Source organism: Triticum urartu, chromosome 5A, assembly GCF_056163025.1.
Source record: "Triticum urartu cultivar PI428250 chromosome 5A, HENAU_Tu73, whole genome shotgun sequence".
In the NCBI taxonomy this organism is placed as follows: Eukaryota; Viridiplantae; Streptophyta; class Magnoliopsida; order Poales; family Poaceae; genus Triticum; species Triticum urartu.
In genome coordinates, this window is record NC_141877.1 from 48,785,085 (window position 1) to 48,805,096 (window position 20,012).

At 44.9% G+C, this 20,012-nt stretch overlaps 1 protein-coding gene and 1 pseudogene across 1 annotated transcript; both read left to right on the forward strand.

The window, feature by feature from the left end:
- Positions 1-1,437: 1,437 nt before the first annotated feature.
- LOC147967936 (guanosine nucleotide diphosphate dissociation inhibitor 2-like) lies at positions 1,438-12,158 on the forward strand. The gene is made up of 13 exons (XM_087525446.1): positions 1,438-1,742; positions 2,171-2,233; positions 2,410-2,493; positions 2,890-2,997; positions 3,096-3,268; positions 3,694-3,805; positions 4,355-4,435; positions 4,530-4,592; positions 7,929-8,030; positions 8,284-8,408; positions 8,493-8,703; positions 8,806-8,880; positions 11,822-12,158. The coding sequence occupies exons 1-13, from the start codon at positions 1,656-1,658 to the stop codon at positions 11,873-11,875; spliced, it is 1,338 nt and encodes a 445-aa protein (XP_087381572.1). The 5' UTR covers positions 1,438-1,655; the 3' UTR covers positions 11,876-12,158.
- A 2,839-nt stretch (positions 12,159-14,997) lies between these two features.
- On the forward strand, positions 14,998-19,590 carry LOC147967937 (uncharacterized; annotated as a pseudogene).
- The last annotated feature ends 422 nt before the right edge of the window (positions 19,591-20,012 follow it).

The window sequence follows — 20,012 nt, forward strand, 5'->3', positions numbered from 1 at the left end:
TCCAAGATCGACCCATGCACTTGAGACAATACTGGGCGCGCATCGAAGCAAACTTCATGGCTATGTCCCGGATCCACCGCCCCCTGTCCTGCTTGACCCATCCACAGGAATAAACACCGGACGCACCGGCTCGTCGTCGATGCCGACGAGCTGTTTCATTGCGAGGTCAAGCGGGACCGCGGAAGGGCCACACTGGTGCATGTGCTATGCGCTACTCGCTAGCGGCGTCAACTGGGAAGGGGCGGCTAGGGTTTGAACAGGGAGGAGGAGATACGGCTTGCGTGGATTTTTCGTTGCTTGCGTGCGTGGGTATGACGGTTATGCTGCTTCTTTTGCCGGATCACATGGGGGTGGGACCACGTAATTAAGAAGGACGAATCACGTTTGGGGTGGAACGTACGCAGGGAAAACCAACAGCGCACGAGAGGGAGGCTCGACGAAGTAAGAAGGAAAACGGAACACTGCGTTTCTTTTAGGTATTATTATTATTACTATTATTAGAGAATTAGAGATTAGAGATAGAGATTAGAGATTATTTGTTTTCTGAAAATCTATTATTTGTTTCCTAAAGCAAATTGCATTAATGAGAGAGATCCGTTGATTTGGCTAAGGTAGGAAAGAATCTATTATTTGTTTCCTAAAGCAAATTGCATTAATGGGAGAGATCCGTTGATTTGGCTAAGGTAGGAAAGAATCTATTATTTGTTTCCTAAAGAAAATTGCATTAATAAGAGAGATCCGTTGATTTGACTAAGGTAGGAAAGAATTTATTATTTGTTTCCTAAAGCAAATTGCATTAATGGGAGGCTAAGGTAGGAAAGAATCTATTACTTGTTTCCTAAAGCAAATTGCATTAATGAGAGAGATTCGTTGATTTGGCTAAGGTAGGAAAGTTAGATCCATGATCCTTTGTCATTAGGAAAGTGCTGAAAATAAACCGTACCGGACTACCAACTCCTCCATTAGGTTTTTTTTCGCTGGTTAATTTTCGTAGGTTTTTCTTCGCTGGATTGTCTTGGGTGCGATCGGAGGTTAGGCCCTGGAGTGCGTGTGGTGGGTGGGGGCTTCGGTACACGGTTTTTCGGTTCGTGACGGCTCGGTGTGAGGTGGGACGAGGTACCAAGAAAACCATGGGAGGTGGGACGAAAAAAACCCTGGAAGCGAGACTACCAACTGCTTCATTAGGAGTAGAGATTATACCGTTAAATTCGTATATAAAAGGAGCTTTCAATGATATAATTTTCACACTATACATCTCATGTAGTATTAATTTTGTGAATAGTCAAAGATGGTCTTAAAAAACGGATTGGACCCTATATAGATGGAAGGAGGGAGTAGTATATCCGTGTTTTTAGATAACCTTGCCTTTAGTATGGTGGGTTGTTCCCCTCGAAAAAAAGTATGGTGGGTTGTTGCACTTAACTCAGTGTGGTTGGACGAGCGAAACGCAAGGCAACGGAAGAGCAAACCTCACCAAACCTGCGGCCCGGAAAGCCCCCTAGACCGATCTTTCTTCCTCGCGTAGGCACGCGCGCGGACTTGTCGTTCCTTCTCCCTGAAGGACTCGAGGCGTCGGAGATCCATCACATCACACCTGTCTGTCTCTTGCCCGCTCACCTCTCGATCGGGACGGAGAAAGATCGACGCCGCGCGCGATGGATGAGGAGTACGACGTGATCGTGCTGGGGACGGGGCTCAAGGAGTGCATCCTCAGCGGCCTCCTCTCCGTCGACCGCCTCAAGGTGAGGCAGTATCATCCTCTTCCCCTGATCTCTTCTCATCTCTGTTGATCGGAGATCTCGCGTCCAGATTCTCAGTTCTTGCATGCCGTTCCGATCCAACTTCGTTTATTCGAACTGGATCCACCCATGCCGCCGATCCGAGAATGACTGGCGCCGTACCTTCCCCTCACAGCAGACATGCGGCGGCAGCACCTCAAGCCATGGGGTGCGCGGGGCCTTGGGTTGTTCTTGCACATTTTCTTTTGAGAATTGGTAATCGTGTAGCGATCCGATAGAATGATCATGTAGCTGTAGTAGCAGGCAAAACTGTATCAGAAAAGGGCTTTACATTGGCTGAGAGAGATCTCGAATTTGCGTTAATTTTAATGAATAATAGACGGTTTTCTGGAAAAATGCTAAAAGAATGCCTTAATTTTGTGTGTCATCAGGTGCTACACATGGACAGGAATGACTATTATGGTGGAGACTCCACATCGCTCAATCTCAACCAGGTGACAGGTCTTCACTCTCTCTGTTCAGTATAGTTTGTCACGCTTTGTGACCACAGAAATTTTGCTAGAGTTGGCGGTATATTTTAGCAGAGACGGTAAACCAGGAATTACCTACCTGTGTCTTGTGATCCAATGGGATTCTCTGAAACAATTTTCCATTATGCTCTCGTTCACAGCTATGGAAGAGGTTCAAGGGCGACGAGACACCCCCTGCAAGTATAGGAGCCAGCAGAGACTACAATGTAGACATGGTTCCAAAGGTCTGTTCCTATTCCACTCCATGTAGCTCCTTTCGGAAACTCCAGGAACAGTAGGGATGCAACGCGAAGGCCCGCAAAATTGATAAGCCAACACTCTCCCTCCGCTCCAAAATTATTGTCGCGGTTTTAGTTCAATGAAATTTGAACTAAAACCAAGAAAATAATTATGGAACAGCGAACAGTGTGTTTCAGCATGTCTGGTAGAGATATCCAGTATGTACTGGACATCATTTGGCTGGCAATTGCTTGTTGAAACGAAAGATAATACAGTACAGTTCACTTATATCAGTATCAGTAGACAACTTGAATAACAAATATTAATATTGCTCTTTTGAACCAATAAACGATGACTGTGACCTCACCTCCTTACTAACATAACAGTGTCATTTTGGCTAGTTTATGATGGCAAATGGTGCTTTGGTCCGTGTACTCATTCATACTGGTGTTACCAAGTATTTATCCTTTAAAGCTGTGGATGGAAGCTACGTTTTCAACAAGGGAAAGGTTCAGTGCTCTTTCTTATGCACGCACACTCCATCATATATATAATCAAGACATTGCCATCTAAAACATTTCTTCTATACCCACTATCTTGTTCCCAGATCCACAAAGTTCCCTCAACTGATATGGAAGCTCTCAAGTCTCCATTGATGGGATTGTTTGAGAAGCGAAGAGCAGGGAAATTCTTCCTTTATGTTCAAGATTACAAGGAAAATGACCCAAGTACTCACAAGGGGCTGGACCTTACAAAGATGACCAGTAAACAACTTATCTCGTGTGTACCTATCTTTACTGCTGCCATTTATATTTTCTTTTTAATTGAATAAAAGTATAGTAGATGGTATGACTCGATTGTTGCCTTGGTTATCAATGCCATAGGAAAAAACATCCCTGAAAACATCATGTTTTGAAAATAAATTTTGTTTCAAGTTCTGATATCTTCTATATTTTATTATTAGGTCATTTTTTTTCTGCAGATCTCTATGTAGAGAGGGATAAAATTAGGACAACTTTGTTTAGAACTTATAAATTGACACATTATTGTTCGCATATCATAATCTAATTTCCGTTGCCCATGTTTAAAGGTACTGTTCTGATATTCTATTCATAACCATTTTATATGTTTTTGGAATCTCAAGTGCTAGCCGTTGATTATGATTCAATTTAACGTGATTCATCTGTTGCAATTTCGTGTTTCAGAAAATACGGTTTGGATGATAATACAATAGACTTCATTGGTCACGCGGTCGCTCTTCATAAGGACGATATTTATCTTTCAGAACCAGCAATTGAAATTGTGAAGCGGATGAAGGCAAGTTTTTCTGACAGCAAAAGCATTCAATGATATCTTAGATACCTTCTAAAATTAATATCAATATCAGATACAAAGCTCATAATTTTCATGTATTTTAACTGCTGATGAGAACTTTTAAACCAGCTTAGCTGGAAATTGGCCCTGATAGTATAACGAGCTTCCAAATTCCTGCCCAGATAAGTGAACACTTTAGTGTGTACTCCCTCCGCTCCATAATTCTTGTCATGGTTTTAGTTGAACTAAAACCACAACAAGAATTATGGGACATATAGATAGTACAAACTTGAAAGAATGCCAAACTGGGATTCCTACATGCAAGGAATCACCATGCTAGTCACGTAGTCGTAGGGAATCACCACTATGGAACATATGTCAGTCACCTAAGTCACGTCTAGCCTAACAATAATTTTGAGAACTCTAGACTTGATGTTAGTTCAAAATACTCCATGTTAATGCTTCATTGTATATATTAGTTCATGGTGTTAGGTCATCTCTTTGTTTCTCACAGTATATTAATTGTTACCTAAACTTACTTTATCTTTGCAGCTTTATGCAGAATCAGTGGCTCGTTTTCAAGGAGGCTCGCCATATATTTATCCTCTTTATGGTTTAGGGGAGCTGCCACAGGTCAATGCTTTTATTTACTCTCTTTTCTTGTCTGATTCCAGCAATTATATATGTCCGATGTATTTGATTTTGTAATTTCTTTTGTTTGGTACAGGGGTTCGCACGGCTTAGTGCTGTATATGGTGGGACATACATGTTGAATAAGCCAGAGTGCAAGGTACAAAAATATGTTAGAAAAGTAGCATTTCACATATTATTTCTCTGGTGATTTGGGCATGGTGATGGTTACACCAAATGTTGCATGAATATGGTACAACATAAAACTAAATTTTAGGGTTTTAAGGTGCACAACACAGGAATAATGATGTTTATTATAGCTTCAGAATGGAAATGTTGTAACCGACCACATGGCACTGTCAAGGGCGTAAGATAACATCTTGTTGGTAGAACCAAACAAAGTTCTAGTCCGTTCAAGCACTTATACAGTACTCCCTCTGCCTCAAATTAATTGAAGTTCTAGTTTTGTCCTAAGTCAAACCTATGTAGTGCCAAAGTAGAACATACAAAACGAGGCCGTCGAGCTTGGAGGGGTCCGGGCATAGCCCCCGAATACGCACTGGACCCTCCCTCGGCATACACCACTCGCTGATAGCCACCATCTTACCCACTGATTCCGAGATTGGCAGCCAGCAAGGTCTCCTGCCTACACCCTGCCATCGTTGAGCTCCCTTGTAGTGGGTGGCACTAAGTAGGCAGCTCCGTCCGCCCCTCTTGGACTGGGGGAAGAGGGCAATATACACCTTGATGAGGGGAGAATTTTGAACTTTGGGAGAGGGCGGTGTGGAGGTGATAGGGGCTCCGGCTCCATGGCCACCTCAGGCGTCACCTCGATAGTCGGGCTATTTTCCCCATTCGCCCATGTGTCCACGCCGCCGTCCTGGCACCCAGGACACACCCCTTTTCTGGTGGGATGACGTTGCTAAGGACGAGGACACAGTTGGGTCAGACATGTAGATCCATGCATCCCTCACTCCGATGACGCTCGACAACTTCCTTGCAATGGTCAAGAAGGTTCCTAGGCACAAGTCCTGCCGACACTCCAACCAATCGCCGTACCCCAGTCCTAACCTCGACTCGTCATGCTTGGGATCCTCTCTAGCCAAAATGTCACATCTTCGCTTCCACCCCTCCTGTGGGGTGCGAGAGGGTCGCCGATGTCTGCGGTGGTGCCGACGGGCCTTGTCTACTTCCTGTGTCGCTCAGGGCTCCTCTGCCCGCCGGACAGTGCACGCCCCACCAGGCTGGTACACCCGTGTGTGGCGCTGCCGCCGCCATTGCAGATGTCTGTGAGGGACGTGGTGCACATCGGGGCTACCCTTGGCCATCTTGGGTCAACTGTGGCATGCGTAGCAGGTCAGCCCATATCGGACTAGCGCACCTAGGACGTCTCGTCCATCCGGCTGTTGGCACGTGTAGTTCGTTGATCCAGCCCTCCCTAGGCCCTTCTCCATTTGTACGTCGCCGCCATGATGGTTCGGGAGGCCGACGACATAGGATTTCGGCCAAAGCGCTCGCTTGATGGCGCAGACCCTTCTCGCTCGCCCGCCCGCCCCTTCAAGTGGACCTCCCCTTGGCTTGGATGGTGGCCATATGGGTGAATATGACAGGCACCTTGCCCCGCTGGGTGGAGACGACCGCTGGCCGCCTACCACTTGCCATTGCGCCATGCTCCTTCGACCTCGCTCTTCCCCGTCCTACCTATAACCAGCCTGCATGGCCGGACCTTGCCCCCTCTCCTCGGAGCTTGCCATTGTGCAATGCTCCATCGACCTCACTCCTCCCCGTCCTACCTATAACTAGCCTGTGTGGCCGGACCTTACTCCCCTCTCCCCGGATCCCCAGGCGTGCTTCATTGGGAAGGCGAGCTCACCCAACATGAGGGTGTGTCTCCGGTCATGAGCAGGGCTCCCTTGCTCGGGAGGGAAGCAATTTCGAGCGCTCAAACAAAGCGGTGGCTCCCTTTTGGTCCTGAAGACTGGACCGGTCGGGATGAGTTCCACTCGTGCCGTGTGGCGCGTTCGCCTCAGGAGGTTCATCGGGGTTCCATTGACCAACATGCTTCCTGTAGCGAGGCCCTTGACTGGCAACTGGGGTAACCCACGGTCTCCTGGTACTCCGCCGCATGCCGGCCCGTATGCGCCATCCAAGAAGTCGGGCGGTGGTTTGGGGGAAGCCCACAAGTTGTCCTGCCTACACCCCGCCACCGGTGAGCTCCCTTGTGGCAAGTGGCACAGAGCAGGTGACACCAGTCCGCTCCTCTTGCTTGGGAGGCGCAGTTGTGCTTGAATCGCGACATTGCGGGCCGCAGTGCTCCATGGTCCAGGAGTTTCTAGGCTATGGGGTGGATGGCGGGTTTTATTACTTCGACATTGTGTCGGAGGTGATACCCCTCGTATGCACCTGGCTGCTATCTCGGTGGTGCCGGACTAGTAGGACCCACCCCCGTCGGTGGAGGTCACTGCCGACGTCATCAGGACCGAGCTCTGCGACTACATTACAGACACCTTTGCAAGACCTCCCCGTCGGTGTTCACCATGGCCTTCCCCTTAACAAGACCAAGGTCACTGTTAGCTCCTCCACTGTTGATCTCGAGGCGACCTCCTCCCTCTTCCAAGTGTGGATCTTCACCCGTGAGATAACAGAGGAGGCCAAGCAGGACCAAGTCATGTCCCCCATTGTTCACTAGAGCGGTACTTTTCTTCTCTGCTTCTTGGTGCAATCACATGTTGTGTTTCTTTCCTGGACACCTTTCCTCTGCTTCCATGCACAACAAGCAGCAAGCACCCTTTTTCTTCTAGTATACAGCAAGCAGCTCCACACCTATCCACCCAAACAGGCAGCACATCAACAAACAGCCGGACATCCTCCTTCTATTGATGCCACTAGCGCCATTGGTGGAGGCAGAAATTTTGTTTTGGGTGTACATTTTTTAAAGCTAGTGTTTTAACTAATTAAGTATAGGATTAATTTAGAGTCATGAGCTCTTCTTCACCAAATAATGGGTGTACATCTGTATACCCATGTCCTTAACCCGCTCCGCACATGACTAGGGCACTCACAGCTCGCAGCACCTGCCTGAGCTTCCGTTCCTTTGCTACAGCAGTGGCCAATTGCTCTGCTGTCATCGCCTCCGGGCGTCGGCTCCAAACCACCACCAGCTAGGGTCCGTCCATCATTATTACCAGTGCTCTGGTGCCATGAAGAGCGCATGGAATTCTCTTGATTCTATTTTCTTCAATTGCTAGTTACAGATATGAATACATATGTACACTAGAATGGGCTTTTGGGCCACACACTCATACAGCCCAACACCGATTAAGATGAATTTCTGTAACAATCAACCATTGCATGGAAAAGTAGATTTTTTTTCTACGTGAATTTGTGTAAACTTCAAGCAAAGCATTGAAGCACCACAATGAATATTTATGTCGTATGTTCACTCATGTCATTTCAATCGTAAATATGTAACTGGTCAAACAATATGTATTTTCAGGTCGAATTTGATGATGAAGGGAAAGTTCGTGGAGTTACATCTGAAGGGGAGACAGCAAAAGGCAAGAAAGTTGTTTGTGATCCGTCTTACGTACCTGAGAAGGTAAAAGCCACTCGTCTTCATTATTTGAACAAACAGATATGGAGTATTGTCCCGAAGATAATCTCCAATGTCACTAACATTATGCTATACTTTCCGTCATACTGTTTCAACAACGGTACAAATTATTTATGACAGAAATTTTATACCAATCAAAGTCACTGTGCATAAACATGTACAGTAAAGTTAAACAAAGGAAACATGGGGCATATGAAGAAATTTTGCAACTGATGAGAATTATCTGCTCTAATAACAGGTTAAAAAGGTTGGAAAGGTTTTTCGTGCAATTGCTATCATGAGCCACCCGATCCCAAATACTGCTGAATCTCACTCAGTACAGATCATAATACCACAAAAGCAACTTGGCCGCAGATCAGACATGCAAGTATTCCATGCATTATTGCCCTTTTTATCTATTATTACTTCGTCATGTCACCTAACTTTTATTTTTTGAATCATCACCAGGTATGTTTTCTGCTGTTCCTACTCTCACAATGTTGCGTCGAAGGGAAAATTCATAGCGTTTGTGTCAGCACAAGCAGAGAGTGACAATCCAGAGGCAGAACTGAAGCCAGGAATCGATCTTCTTGGGCCAGTTGACGAGTTGTTTTTCGACACATACGACAGATATGAACCTACTAATGACCCTTCTTCGGACAATTGTTTTATATCAATGGTAAGTTATAGATGAAGTAACAATGTTCTGGTTTTCAATATTTAGCAAATGAAAAGGCATCTTCAAGAATATTTCAATCTATCTCAATTTAATTTTGTTCAGAGTTATGATGCCACAACACACTTTGAGTCTACCGTGATGGATGTTCTTTCGCTGTATACAAAGATCACCGGAAAGGTACATTTTTAAATGGAAACCTTGGCGCAATTTCTGCATTAGAGCAGCGTATGAAATTGTATTACTCCAATCCAAATTAATTGGCGCGCACCTAGTACAACTTTAGTAAAAAGTTGTACTAAGTGTGCGTCAATTAATTTGGATTGAAGGGAGTACTAAAAATTTTTTATCACATTACATAAAAATAATATCACTGTATTATATTAAAAAATGTGTTTTGTCTAAACTTCTATCATGATTCCTTGCTGTGCTATACAAATCTAAGGTTTCTTTTGCACTACATTTCTTAGGAGCGAGTTCTTTGTTTTAGCGGTCGTAGGAACTAGTTTTTTTTAGGGCAGGTCATAGGAACTAGTAATTGCTACTTTTGGGGAGAGGGCTCAAGTAGGCCTAAACAGCCCTAAATGATTTCCACTACTACTACTAAGGGCTCATTTGATTTGGAAGACCCAATCCGCAACATTTGGTCCAATTGGAGGCAGACTATATGGGGTTTTGATTGGTCCAATCCCCACATCATTTACCGGGGAAGATTTTTATGTGTCGGTAACTCGGTCGAAAATTCCTCATCTTTGGCTCTCGAGCCGTGACCCATCAATTTTACATTCCAGTCGAATCTGCTTTGCCTCCCTCTTTTTTGCTGGCACCGTTGATGTCTACACGTGCAATGTCTTCCTGGAGCGGATGAATTGCAGAAAACGTCGACATTAAAGAACCACAGTTCTACAGTTTTATGCCAAAAGACACTAATTCCGAGCATTTTTTTTTGCAAAAAACACTAGTTCTCGGTTTTGGGCCATTTGATGACGATTATGACAGATGGAGCCCACAAAAGCTGACGTGGCATAACTATTCACAGGCTAGACGTCGTTACATGTCCTTTTTGCCAAAATCTCCTACCTAAAACAAACTCTACAAAACAGCACCCCTCACCCCCTGCACGCTTGCAGGCCCGCTCCAACACTGACCCCGCCGCCGGCAGGCACCCATGCACTCATGTCGCTGGCCCTTCCTCCCCGAGCCATTGTTGTCGTGTCCAGAGCCGGATCCAGCCACATCAGGCCTCCAACACTCCGACCGGCACTGGATCCGCTGAACGCACCGGCCAGCTCCCGTGGCAGTTGTTGCTTCAACTCCGGCGAACAAGCTGCTGTTCCGGGCGGCGGGGCGACATGGCAACCCGCGCCAATGTGCCACCAGACTCCTCCTCCACTCCTTCCTCTCCCATCTCTCTTCTTCCCTCCCTGAGCTCCCTCTCTTCTTCCACGTGTGCCGCCGCCATGGACACCCCCGAGATCCAGGAGCAGGCGCCGCCAACCCAGCCCCCTTCACACCTACAGCAGCCGCCGAGGAGGGCACTGCCGGTCCACCAGCGAGCGAGAGGCAACGGAGTGATGCGTGCAGGGCCTCGGCAGCCATGGCGACCTGCAACACTGCCTTGACATGCGGCCGGCCTCGCAGAGGGCGCCACCTCCAGGCCGAGCGCCGAGGTCGGGGTGTGCGCCTCGTTGTGAGGGGTCGTCCCTCAGAGCCTCTGCCGCCCTTGCTCGGCGTCCGTGACAGCACCTTGAGGATGCCCTTGGGCTGCGGCGACCGGCGACGAGGCCCATTGTCGGCGTGCTGCTGCTCTTGGCTGCTGGAGTGGATTGCTTTTTTGCTCTTTGATTGAAGGGTGTCCCTATAAAACCACAGGGCCCCTTTTGTAAATCTAGAAAATCCATATGCTTAACGCTGTCCTCATGAACAGTTATGCCACATCACCTTTTGTGGGCTTCATCTGTCGTAATTGTCATCAAATAGCCCAAAACCGATAACTAGTGTTTTTTGCAAAAAAAAAACTCATAATTTGTGTTTTTTGGCACAAAATGTAGAACTGTGGTTCCTGCAACCCTAGCCTTCAATGTCGATGTTTTCTGCAATTCACTCTCCTGGAGCATATTATCTGTCGGCGGCTACCAGCGGCATCAGCCTATGTTCCAGGGGAAGGCTCCTCCTCTGGTGTCTTCCCCGACTGTTTTTCCATGATGTCATGTCCAGATCGGGGTGGTTAGTAAGATTCCGGAGGATGTGATGAAAGTTTCTTTGGATCAGCTCCAACGCAGGAGACTCCGGCGAGCTTGGTCATGGCGACGGTGAACTGCACCATCAGGTTGGAGATGCCCATGCTTCGCCAATTGTTGAGGACAAGTTGTCCCAGCTGGTGGTCGTCTTCTCTCTTTTGTGCGAAATGATGACATGGAATGGGTCTTTGACGTGGTTTTCTCCCCCCGGGTTCTTGAGTGACCATCCGAAAAAAGAAAAGGAAAATGGTTCTTGAGTGACCAAAACAATTTTCACCCTTGGTTTGTTTGTCCTGCGTGTTATTTCCCTCACAACCAAATGAGCCTAAGTGGTGCAAAAATCAGACATACCTGAATCACAACAATGAGGAATCTTATCTTATATATACCTTAGTAGTTGATCCCCACTACTTCTATTTATCTTAACATGCATGTATGCCACCTTGCCAAACATGCCACATCATCAAAGACTCACCTCAACATGCATGGAATTTTTCTCCAGTATTAGTTGATCTAGACTGCTTATATTTATCTATACATGCAAGCATCCCACATCACCTCACATGCTACATCATCACTGGGACACCATAACATGCATGGAACAAGTTCTTCATTATATTATGCTTCTTATATTTAATAAGTATTTTTCAGTTATACAATAATCAGATACAATTAGTTCATATGTTATTAATCAAAATTCATTTATTTAATAAAACAAAATCTCATCAAAATATATTGCAACCGATCCCACAGCAGTGGGCGGGTATAATCTAGTTTAGGAAACAATTTAGTGCTAGGTAGGGTAACCTTACATTTGTTTATCTCGTTCTTGATATTATATCTATACTTGCTTATTCTAATTAATATGCCATTTTTATCAGACGGTTGATCTCAGTGTGGATCTAAGCGCTGCAAGTGCCCCCGAAGATGATTGACAATTCTAGGGCAGCTATACCTTGCAATTTGGAAACGATTTATGCTTTGTTTTGCAGTTCATTGTAGGTCCACCTTTGCCCTCGTTATTTTGAAATGTGATAGCTGAGCTATAGTCAGATAAAGTTGTATGATGTATATTCTAATTTCCTAAATTTTCTATTGGGAGGTCGATAGTATGTTTAGGCTTCGAAGACAGCTTCGCCTCGGCCGCTACTTTTACCTTAAATTCTGATAAGACACAACAAGACAATAGATGATATTTTTTTGGTTTGTTGATTTCAATTTGTCATCTCCTTTGTCTTTTTTTCTAGGAAACCAAAGCTTGCTCCTTGCTGCACTGCTAGATAAAGATTTACCTGTACAACCGTAAGAAGCAATCAAGCACTCAACACAAGACGACTACAAACATCCTCTAGATAAACGTTATAATTGGTGTCACTAAAAAATTCAACTATATGCAATCCACACAAACAAACACTATGCAACCACCACCGAAGAGATAATCCAATTTTTTAACTTCTAAAATAAGGTGAAGTTTTTTTTTGAGGAATATCGCGCTTTATTGATCAAGTATAATCAAGAGAGAGTGTCTCCCGGATACAATCCAGGGTTACATGAAAAATAGAGTCACTAGAGGACTCACAAGATCTAGCTAGAATATGTGCCGCACTTTGTGATGAGCTAATGTTCAGGTCAGTGTTCACCGCGTCCTCCCATACCACGCCCACCCAAGCGCAGCCACTGACATGGGCCCCGAGAAGAGAGCACACAAGCCGTCAGGCTAGTCATAGTGGGAGTAACTTAACTATTGGAGCTCGATAACGTCCGAACGTCAGATTCTGGGGCATATGGAACGACCACTTCTTTCGCTAGGAGGGATCCCTCCCCACAAATGAAAACATTTGATGGGAAACATTCCCAGCCCGAACTGGGCTACCTGGCCCGAGCAACAACATTAGTTGCATGTTGATCTGATTAAATTAGTGGGGCATGCATCGTGGCATGGTGAGTTGGCATAGTTACATGTTAAGATAAATGAGTTAGTGTGAATCAATTATTTGTGGACCTACTTGATGATGTGGATATGTTGCATGTAAAGATAAATAAGATGGTGGAGATAAATCTTTCAGTTATATACGATTTGTTTTTTGATGCAACTTCATTTGGATTTATGTGAATATAAGTCTAGTGGAAATGCTACAAAATCATTCTAGACGTGAGTATCCAGATCACACTATTGTCGACCATCTCTTGCGATTACTTACAACGGACTTCTGATAGACCCAAGCCATGGACTCATGAGGCCCTTTCTTAAGACAAACTGAAGCACCTCACGTTAGCTTGTATGCACTATTCACTTTTAGATCAACTATAATGCATAATACATCGTAATGTTATAGCATAAGCACATATTATTGTATAAAAATCCCATGGATAATTTTAATTTGGAGCTGCCATGGCAACTTTGGCCATTTTTTGTGTTATTTCACATTCATGGAAAATTTCTTACACAAAAGATGGCAATTCAAATTAAAATACCATGCCAAATTTTAATGTGCATCTGACATGGCAATTTTTTTCATAACTTGTGTCATTTTTCATAGATGGCAAATTTTATAACAAACATGGCAATTTTAATATGCATATATCATGGCAATTTTGTTCATAATTTTTTATTAATTTTCATCTTATTTTTTACATGGAAATTTCCGAATATGAGTTTTTGCCAAGACAATTCTTGAAAATCACCATGTGAGCATTATCAGAAATGTTGTTAGAATATTTTTTTGACATGTTTTTTTAGAAATTAAAAATTAAAAAGAATCTGAAGTTTTCCATGAGGGAAACAAAAATTCTAGACTTGTCATGACATAATTTTTTCTACATTTTCCCTTGAACTAGAGATTTTTTTCTTTTCATATACCGTGCCAATTTCTCATTGCTAGAGCATGACAATTTTACTTTCAAATACATGCCACCCATGGCATCTTAGTTTCTTACTGGACCATGTTAAAGTTATTTCCTAGACTATGGTAATTTTATTTTTCAAATACATGGCAACTTTATTTTCATAGCATGGCATCTTTCTTACTAGACCATGTTAAATTTATTTCCTAGACCATGAATTTTTTTATTTTCAAAGACATGCCAACTTTATTTTCATAGCATGGAAACTTTAGTTTTTACCTGGACCCACAGGAAATTCTCGTAGACCACGGCAAATCTATTAATTAGACCATGGTACTTTTATTATTTAGACCATGTAGTTTATAAATCTGCCATGTGCACATGGAAAAATATTAATTTATTTAAATGGTACCATATTTTTTGAGAAAACAACTTTCCCATTTTTGTCATGTTCCTGTCGAAAAATACAAAATTTCCACCTAGTTATCAAAGAACAATGACCTTTTTTGTAATTTTGCAATCCTTTTTTTGAATGAGCATAATCCTTTTTAAAAAAGTAAATTTGCCAATGCATAAAAAGCATAACAGAAAAAATATGGATTTGCCTTGGTCCACTACCTGGTTTTGCCAGCAAAATCATGCACACAGAAAAATACATTGCCACAAATATTAGGCCCGTTTTCAAAGATATTCCATGCGTGTTAGAAGAAAGAAACACGACTTTTCTTTGCTTTTTAGCCATGATGAAGTTTTTCATGTAGCCATGTGGCATTTTCTTGTATGTAGCATGTCAATTTTGTGCTCGATTTGTCCCCTCACGTTTTCTACTTTCTGAAATTAATAGTCTTTTTTCACTGCAAAAAAACATATGAATAGACTTTTTTGAGTAATTCTAAAAGGGAAACGTTTGTGGCCGGTGCGCCGGCTAAAACATTCCGCCGGTCGCACGCATGCCCGCCACGCACCAGGGCCCCACTTCTTTCTCCACCGTCTGCTTCCCATCTCTGTTCTCTTTTCTACGCTCGCGCCATGCTTCTTCCTCCTCCCCGCAGCAAACCACGGCGAGGACCGCCCAAAATAGAGCACCATGCAGCGCTGCCTTGCTGCTGCAAGCTCCATGGCCGGATTCATCTGATGGGCGCAGGCCATGGCCGGATTCGAGCCATCTAGGAAGGGGATTTTTTTGTGCCATGGACGAGCTGCGACGGCGTCAATGGGGAGGTTTTGCTGGCAGCGCCTCCTGCAGAAGCTACATCCAGCCATGGAGGTGCTGGAACGCCCACCGTTAGTGCTACCTTCCCGCCCCGTCGATGCTGGAACTGTCAAACACCGGTGCTGGAGCCGGCCCCTATGGCTGCTACAACCCGCCGTCACAAAATGTTGGAACCGGCCACCGTGGGTGCTACAAGCTGCCGGCGTCTTTGCTGGAACCTGTAGCAGGAGGAGCTACAACCGGCAATCTCCTTTGCTGCAACCAGCAAACTAGAAGATGGAACTATGGATTTTTTTGCTACATCAGTGGAGTGGTGTTGGGGCGACGACATGGGATGGCGCCGCGATTGCTACAGCCAGCATAGAAAAAGGTTCAACCGGCATAGAAAAAAGCTTTAACCATGGAAAAAAAGCTACAACCAGCGTAGAGAAAAAGCTTCAAATGTGGAGAAAAGCTTCAACCTGTGTGAAGAAAAGCTTCATTCCTTGTGAAGAAAAGCTTTGCTCGGAATCGGTAAAAGCTTCAATCATACAACAAAAAGCTTCAACCGGTGTAGAAAAAGCTTCCACCGTGAATCTTCAAAAACTGGTGCCGTCTGCTAACGATATATGAGCGGCAATGCCAGGAGCTACGGCCGATGGCATGGTGGTGCTGCGATGGACGACGGTGACTAGTTGCTGCAAGGATGGAAGCATCAGGCGTTCTACAAATGGCAGACTTTGCTACGAGGACGACGAACGACTGGATGCTGCGACGGTGCCCTGCCGGAACCGATGAGAAAGGCGAGTGGCGGCGAGGAGGACGGACGGCAAGGGTGAGAACCAGCGACGAGGACGGCCGGCGAGGGCGTGGACCAGCAAAGAGGACGGCCGGCGAGGATGGGGACAGGCAACGCGGACGGCCACCAGAGAGCGTGTGCGGCCGTGAGAGAAGAAGATGACTTGAGTGGATAAGGATCCAACGACTCAGGACGAGCCGATCCGATGGCTAGCGTGCGATCGGCTGAAACAGTTCGGCCGGCGCGCTGGCGCCTAGTGGTCATCATGTAAAAAAAAACACCCTCTACATGATATTTGCAGCAAGAACAAGAAAAGCCTGCTACGTGTGTGCTCCAATCTGGGCTTTTTTTGGCCCAATGACTTTTTCTTATATAGGCTAGCGACCGAATTCTTGGAGACACTCATTGTTACAGTGTACCTCAACGAGATGTGTCTGGGCCTTATCAGAGGAAGAGATAGTTGAAAACCTAAGTGCTTCGACTGAGCCTAACGCCAAACTTTAGCTTTTTACCATGATGGAGCTATTATCGCATGTATCCTTTGTCAAGCTGTCAGTAACACTATGGGCAATTTGGTGAGCTAGACGTCAAGCTATCCATGAGGGAATTTTCCAAAGCCCTTACTCCACCCATGACTTCGTTCTGAGATTTATAAGCGAGCTTCAGTGCCTGGAAGCCCGCAAGCCGATAGACAACACAGGGGTTACAAGTCAACCAAACGCTGCGCCTAGAGCACGGCCGAAGGCGCCGCCGGCAGGCTTTGCCAAGATTCATGTTGACGCTGGTGTGGCGCAGTTCAACAGGGGTGGGTCAGCAGCAGCTATATGTAGAGATGGTGAAGGAAACTACTTGGGCAGCTCTGCCTTGGTGATTCCAGGGGTCGCGGATGCAGCAATATTGGAAGCTATTGCGTGTCGGGAGGCGCTGTCTTTGGCCGAAGACCTGCAGATTCGAAATTTTGTCATAGTGTCAGACTCCAAGCAGGTGATTAATGATATCAACAAGGGTTATAAGGGCAAGTATGGAGCGATCATATCAGAAATAAGCTCACGAGCTTCTGTTTTTAATTGTATCTTTGTTTTCGAAGGCCGAGCGTCGAATAGCGATGCTCATAATATAGCTAGATCTTCTCTTACTCTTCAGCAGGGGCGTCATATTTAGCTTGTTCACCCCCATGCAAATTGTATCCCACAAATTGTGGTTTATGATCAATAAAGTGTGCTTTATCCCTAAAAAAAAGCTAGCGACCGAAAATCGTTCTTCGTCCCCGCTGCCCATGGGAACGATTCGTCCGATCCCGGGTCTCCACAGGGCGAAGGTCAGCGCGATATCCGCGTCAACAGAGGTAGATAGAGAGATCGACGGGGAGAAAGAGGAAGAATAATAAGAGGAAAAACAGCGGAGCTCGACTCCTTTTGGTGCCCTTGATTGCTCATAGCAGTGGTGCCATGGGGCAGCTGGATCTCATGCAGCCGGAACGCCAAATCCAGATCCGTGGTAAACCGACTCTTATCCTATATATAGTTGTTGAGCCGGTGAATTGGTGCCCTTTTAGATCGATGTATGTATGTATAAGCTGGAATAAAAGGCTCACTTCAATGGCCATAAGAACCGGGCCACCTTGCCAAGAAGATGATGATCATTATCACGATGGCAAGTAAGGGCGTATTCAGGGACCGTACTTCCAGAGGTACATCATGGATTCCGTTGGATAATAAACATATGCTGCACAAATTGGGTTACAGCCTATTGGTAGCTAACTGAAATTAAACTTCTTTTTCTGCTGCAATCTCCTGCAGCCCTGCTGCATTACTAGTTCTGTTCTATCCCAACTAAAACTGTTCCAGTATTATCTCTGCAGACTAAAATTGTCTGTCAGTACTCACTAGCCTACCCCCTTGTTATTCTATCTTGTTAACTTACCAGCAGTCGCAAGTCGCATCTGTATTTTCTTAAGGTTCTTCCTCGATACTTTTCAAATCAACAAGCATTCCAATTTTCTAAATATCTCCATAGCAAGAAGGGAACCTATGCATAATTTGTATGTTTTGATGCGTTTCTTTGTTACATTGACGCATGATGGCATGCTGTTCTGCAATAAAATATCTCCCCTGCATCTTCATTTACATAAATGCATATCAACCGATATTATCGACTTATAACACTCCTGGGGAGAAAGTTTTGTAGAACGCTACAGTACTACACACTGCCCTTCGCACCGATGAGGGTAAGCGTTTGATTTTACGATTCTAATGTGTTAACTCTTCTCCCATTCTTGTGCGTGCAGGACATTTGGTGTCATATACATTAGATGCTGCCCGTGCTGCCTGTGTGTCTCTTGCCTTTCGACGTTCGTGGAGATGCTACTATCCCAACCTCATATTTAATAGTCAAACAATAGGCTTATCACGGGATGACATGCATTTCACCCACAAAGTTGATCAGGTTTTGGAACAACACTCAGGCATTGGCGTGAAGACATTTGAGATTGATTGCTCCTGCGGCAAGCTCAAGGCTTATGAAGCCTATGAATATCTCCATAGGTGGCTTCAGAAAGTGGTTACACCGGGCATTGAAAAACTCACCCTTGTGATGCGTGAGAATGAGCCAGTCTACTTCCCATGCCCCGTTCTATCCAATGGGAATGGAAGCTCGATCTGGTATCTTCAGCTTGTTAACTGTGTCTTCCGTCCTACAGTTAGCCTTGGTTGCTTGGGAAACCTGACAGTGTTGCATCTTGACTGTGTGCGAATTACGGGGCTCCATTTAGGGTGCCTTCTTCCCAGCTGTGTTGCTTTGGAGCAGTTGAAACTCAGGAGATGCTACCAGATAACTTACCTAAAGATACCTTCCCGGCTGCAGCGACTCAGCTACCTGCAGGTGTTAGAATGCCACAGATTGCAGACGATAGAGAACAAAGCTCCAAATATTAATAGTTTTCACTTTATAGGTGACCGAGTTGAGTTCTTACTTGGGGAGTCACTGCGATTGAAGAAATTAGACGTGCTATGTTACCTCTTCCTCAGATATGCACTTGATGAGCTTCCGTCCATTGCACCGAATCTTGAAACTCTTAGCATATATTCATGGTGTGAGGTATATTCCAAAACCTCTTGTGACTGATTATTATGCATAGAGCAGTAGTGATACTTCGGAATGTTATTAACATGTGTTATCTTTATGCAGGTGGTCAATACAACGCTGATGCTCTCGCCTTCCAAGTTCCTCTATCTGAAATAATTGAGCATTTATGTTAATGGGTTTTGCGATTGTCTTTCTCTGGTTTATTTTCTTGGTGCTGCTCCGTCCTTGGAGACATTCAAACTGCGTGTAAGTCACTGTTCACCATGCAAATATATTTTTGGATGCACTCATTCTACAAATATAACAAGTTTCGGTGGCCAAATCATTAATTCAAGTATTTAAACCAATATTTCTATCTCCAGGTACCGATACAGCTACTACAATCCATAGATGAATTGCTTTCTGAAGACCCCTCGCATCTAAGGCAGATTCCAGGATACCGCCATGACAAGCTCCGGAGAGTGAGCATCTGTAGGTTCCCCTGTTCAAAGAGCGTGGTTGAGTTGACGTCCCATATTCTGGAAAATTCAGCATCGCTCGAGTGCCTTACATTGAGCACCACCAATGATAGTTTCAGGTGTTCAGATGATCAATCTGCTAAATGCTCCTGCTCGATCGGACCCATGGAAGCCCATAAAGCAGCCTTGGTAATCGAAAGATACATCAAGGGGAAAGTTCCCTCTACAGTTCAGCTAGATGTGGTGGAGCCTTGCATGCAGCCTTTGTCATGATGTCCAACTCTGCAATGTTTATCATTGATTTATCATGTGTTTGAACAGTCTAAGTTCTGTAATCTGTATATACTGCTGGGATGTGCCTTGTTTCTTGGTGCATCATTATGTGCAGAGTTTAGCTAGCTCTGCAATATTTCAATGCTATCGCTTAAAGATTGATGACCTCTCATATAACTCTACACATCTTCGTAATTGTTTGCTTGGTCCAAGGTGTCTGAATCGAACTGGTTCAGCTAGCGACCGCAGGTTGGCAGCCGCCATGTCCATTTTCACTGGACCGTCCAAGTTGTTCAGGTTGGCGAACGCCACAGGATTATCAGCCAGGAGCTCCTTTCTTAGAACCTCGTTTTTCCTTTGCTTGTTAAGTTCGGAAAAAGTGATCTCTGACTGAAATCTTTGAGTGCTCCGTGCCCGTGGAC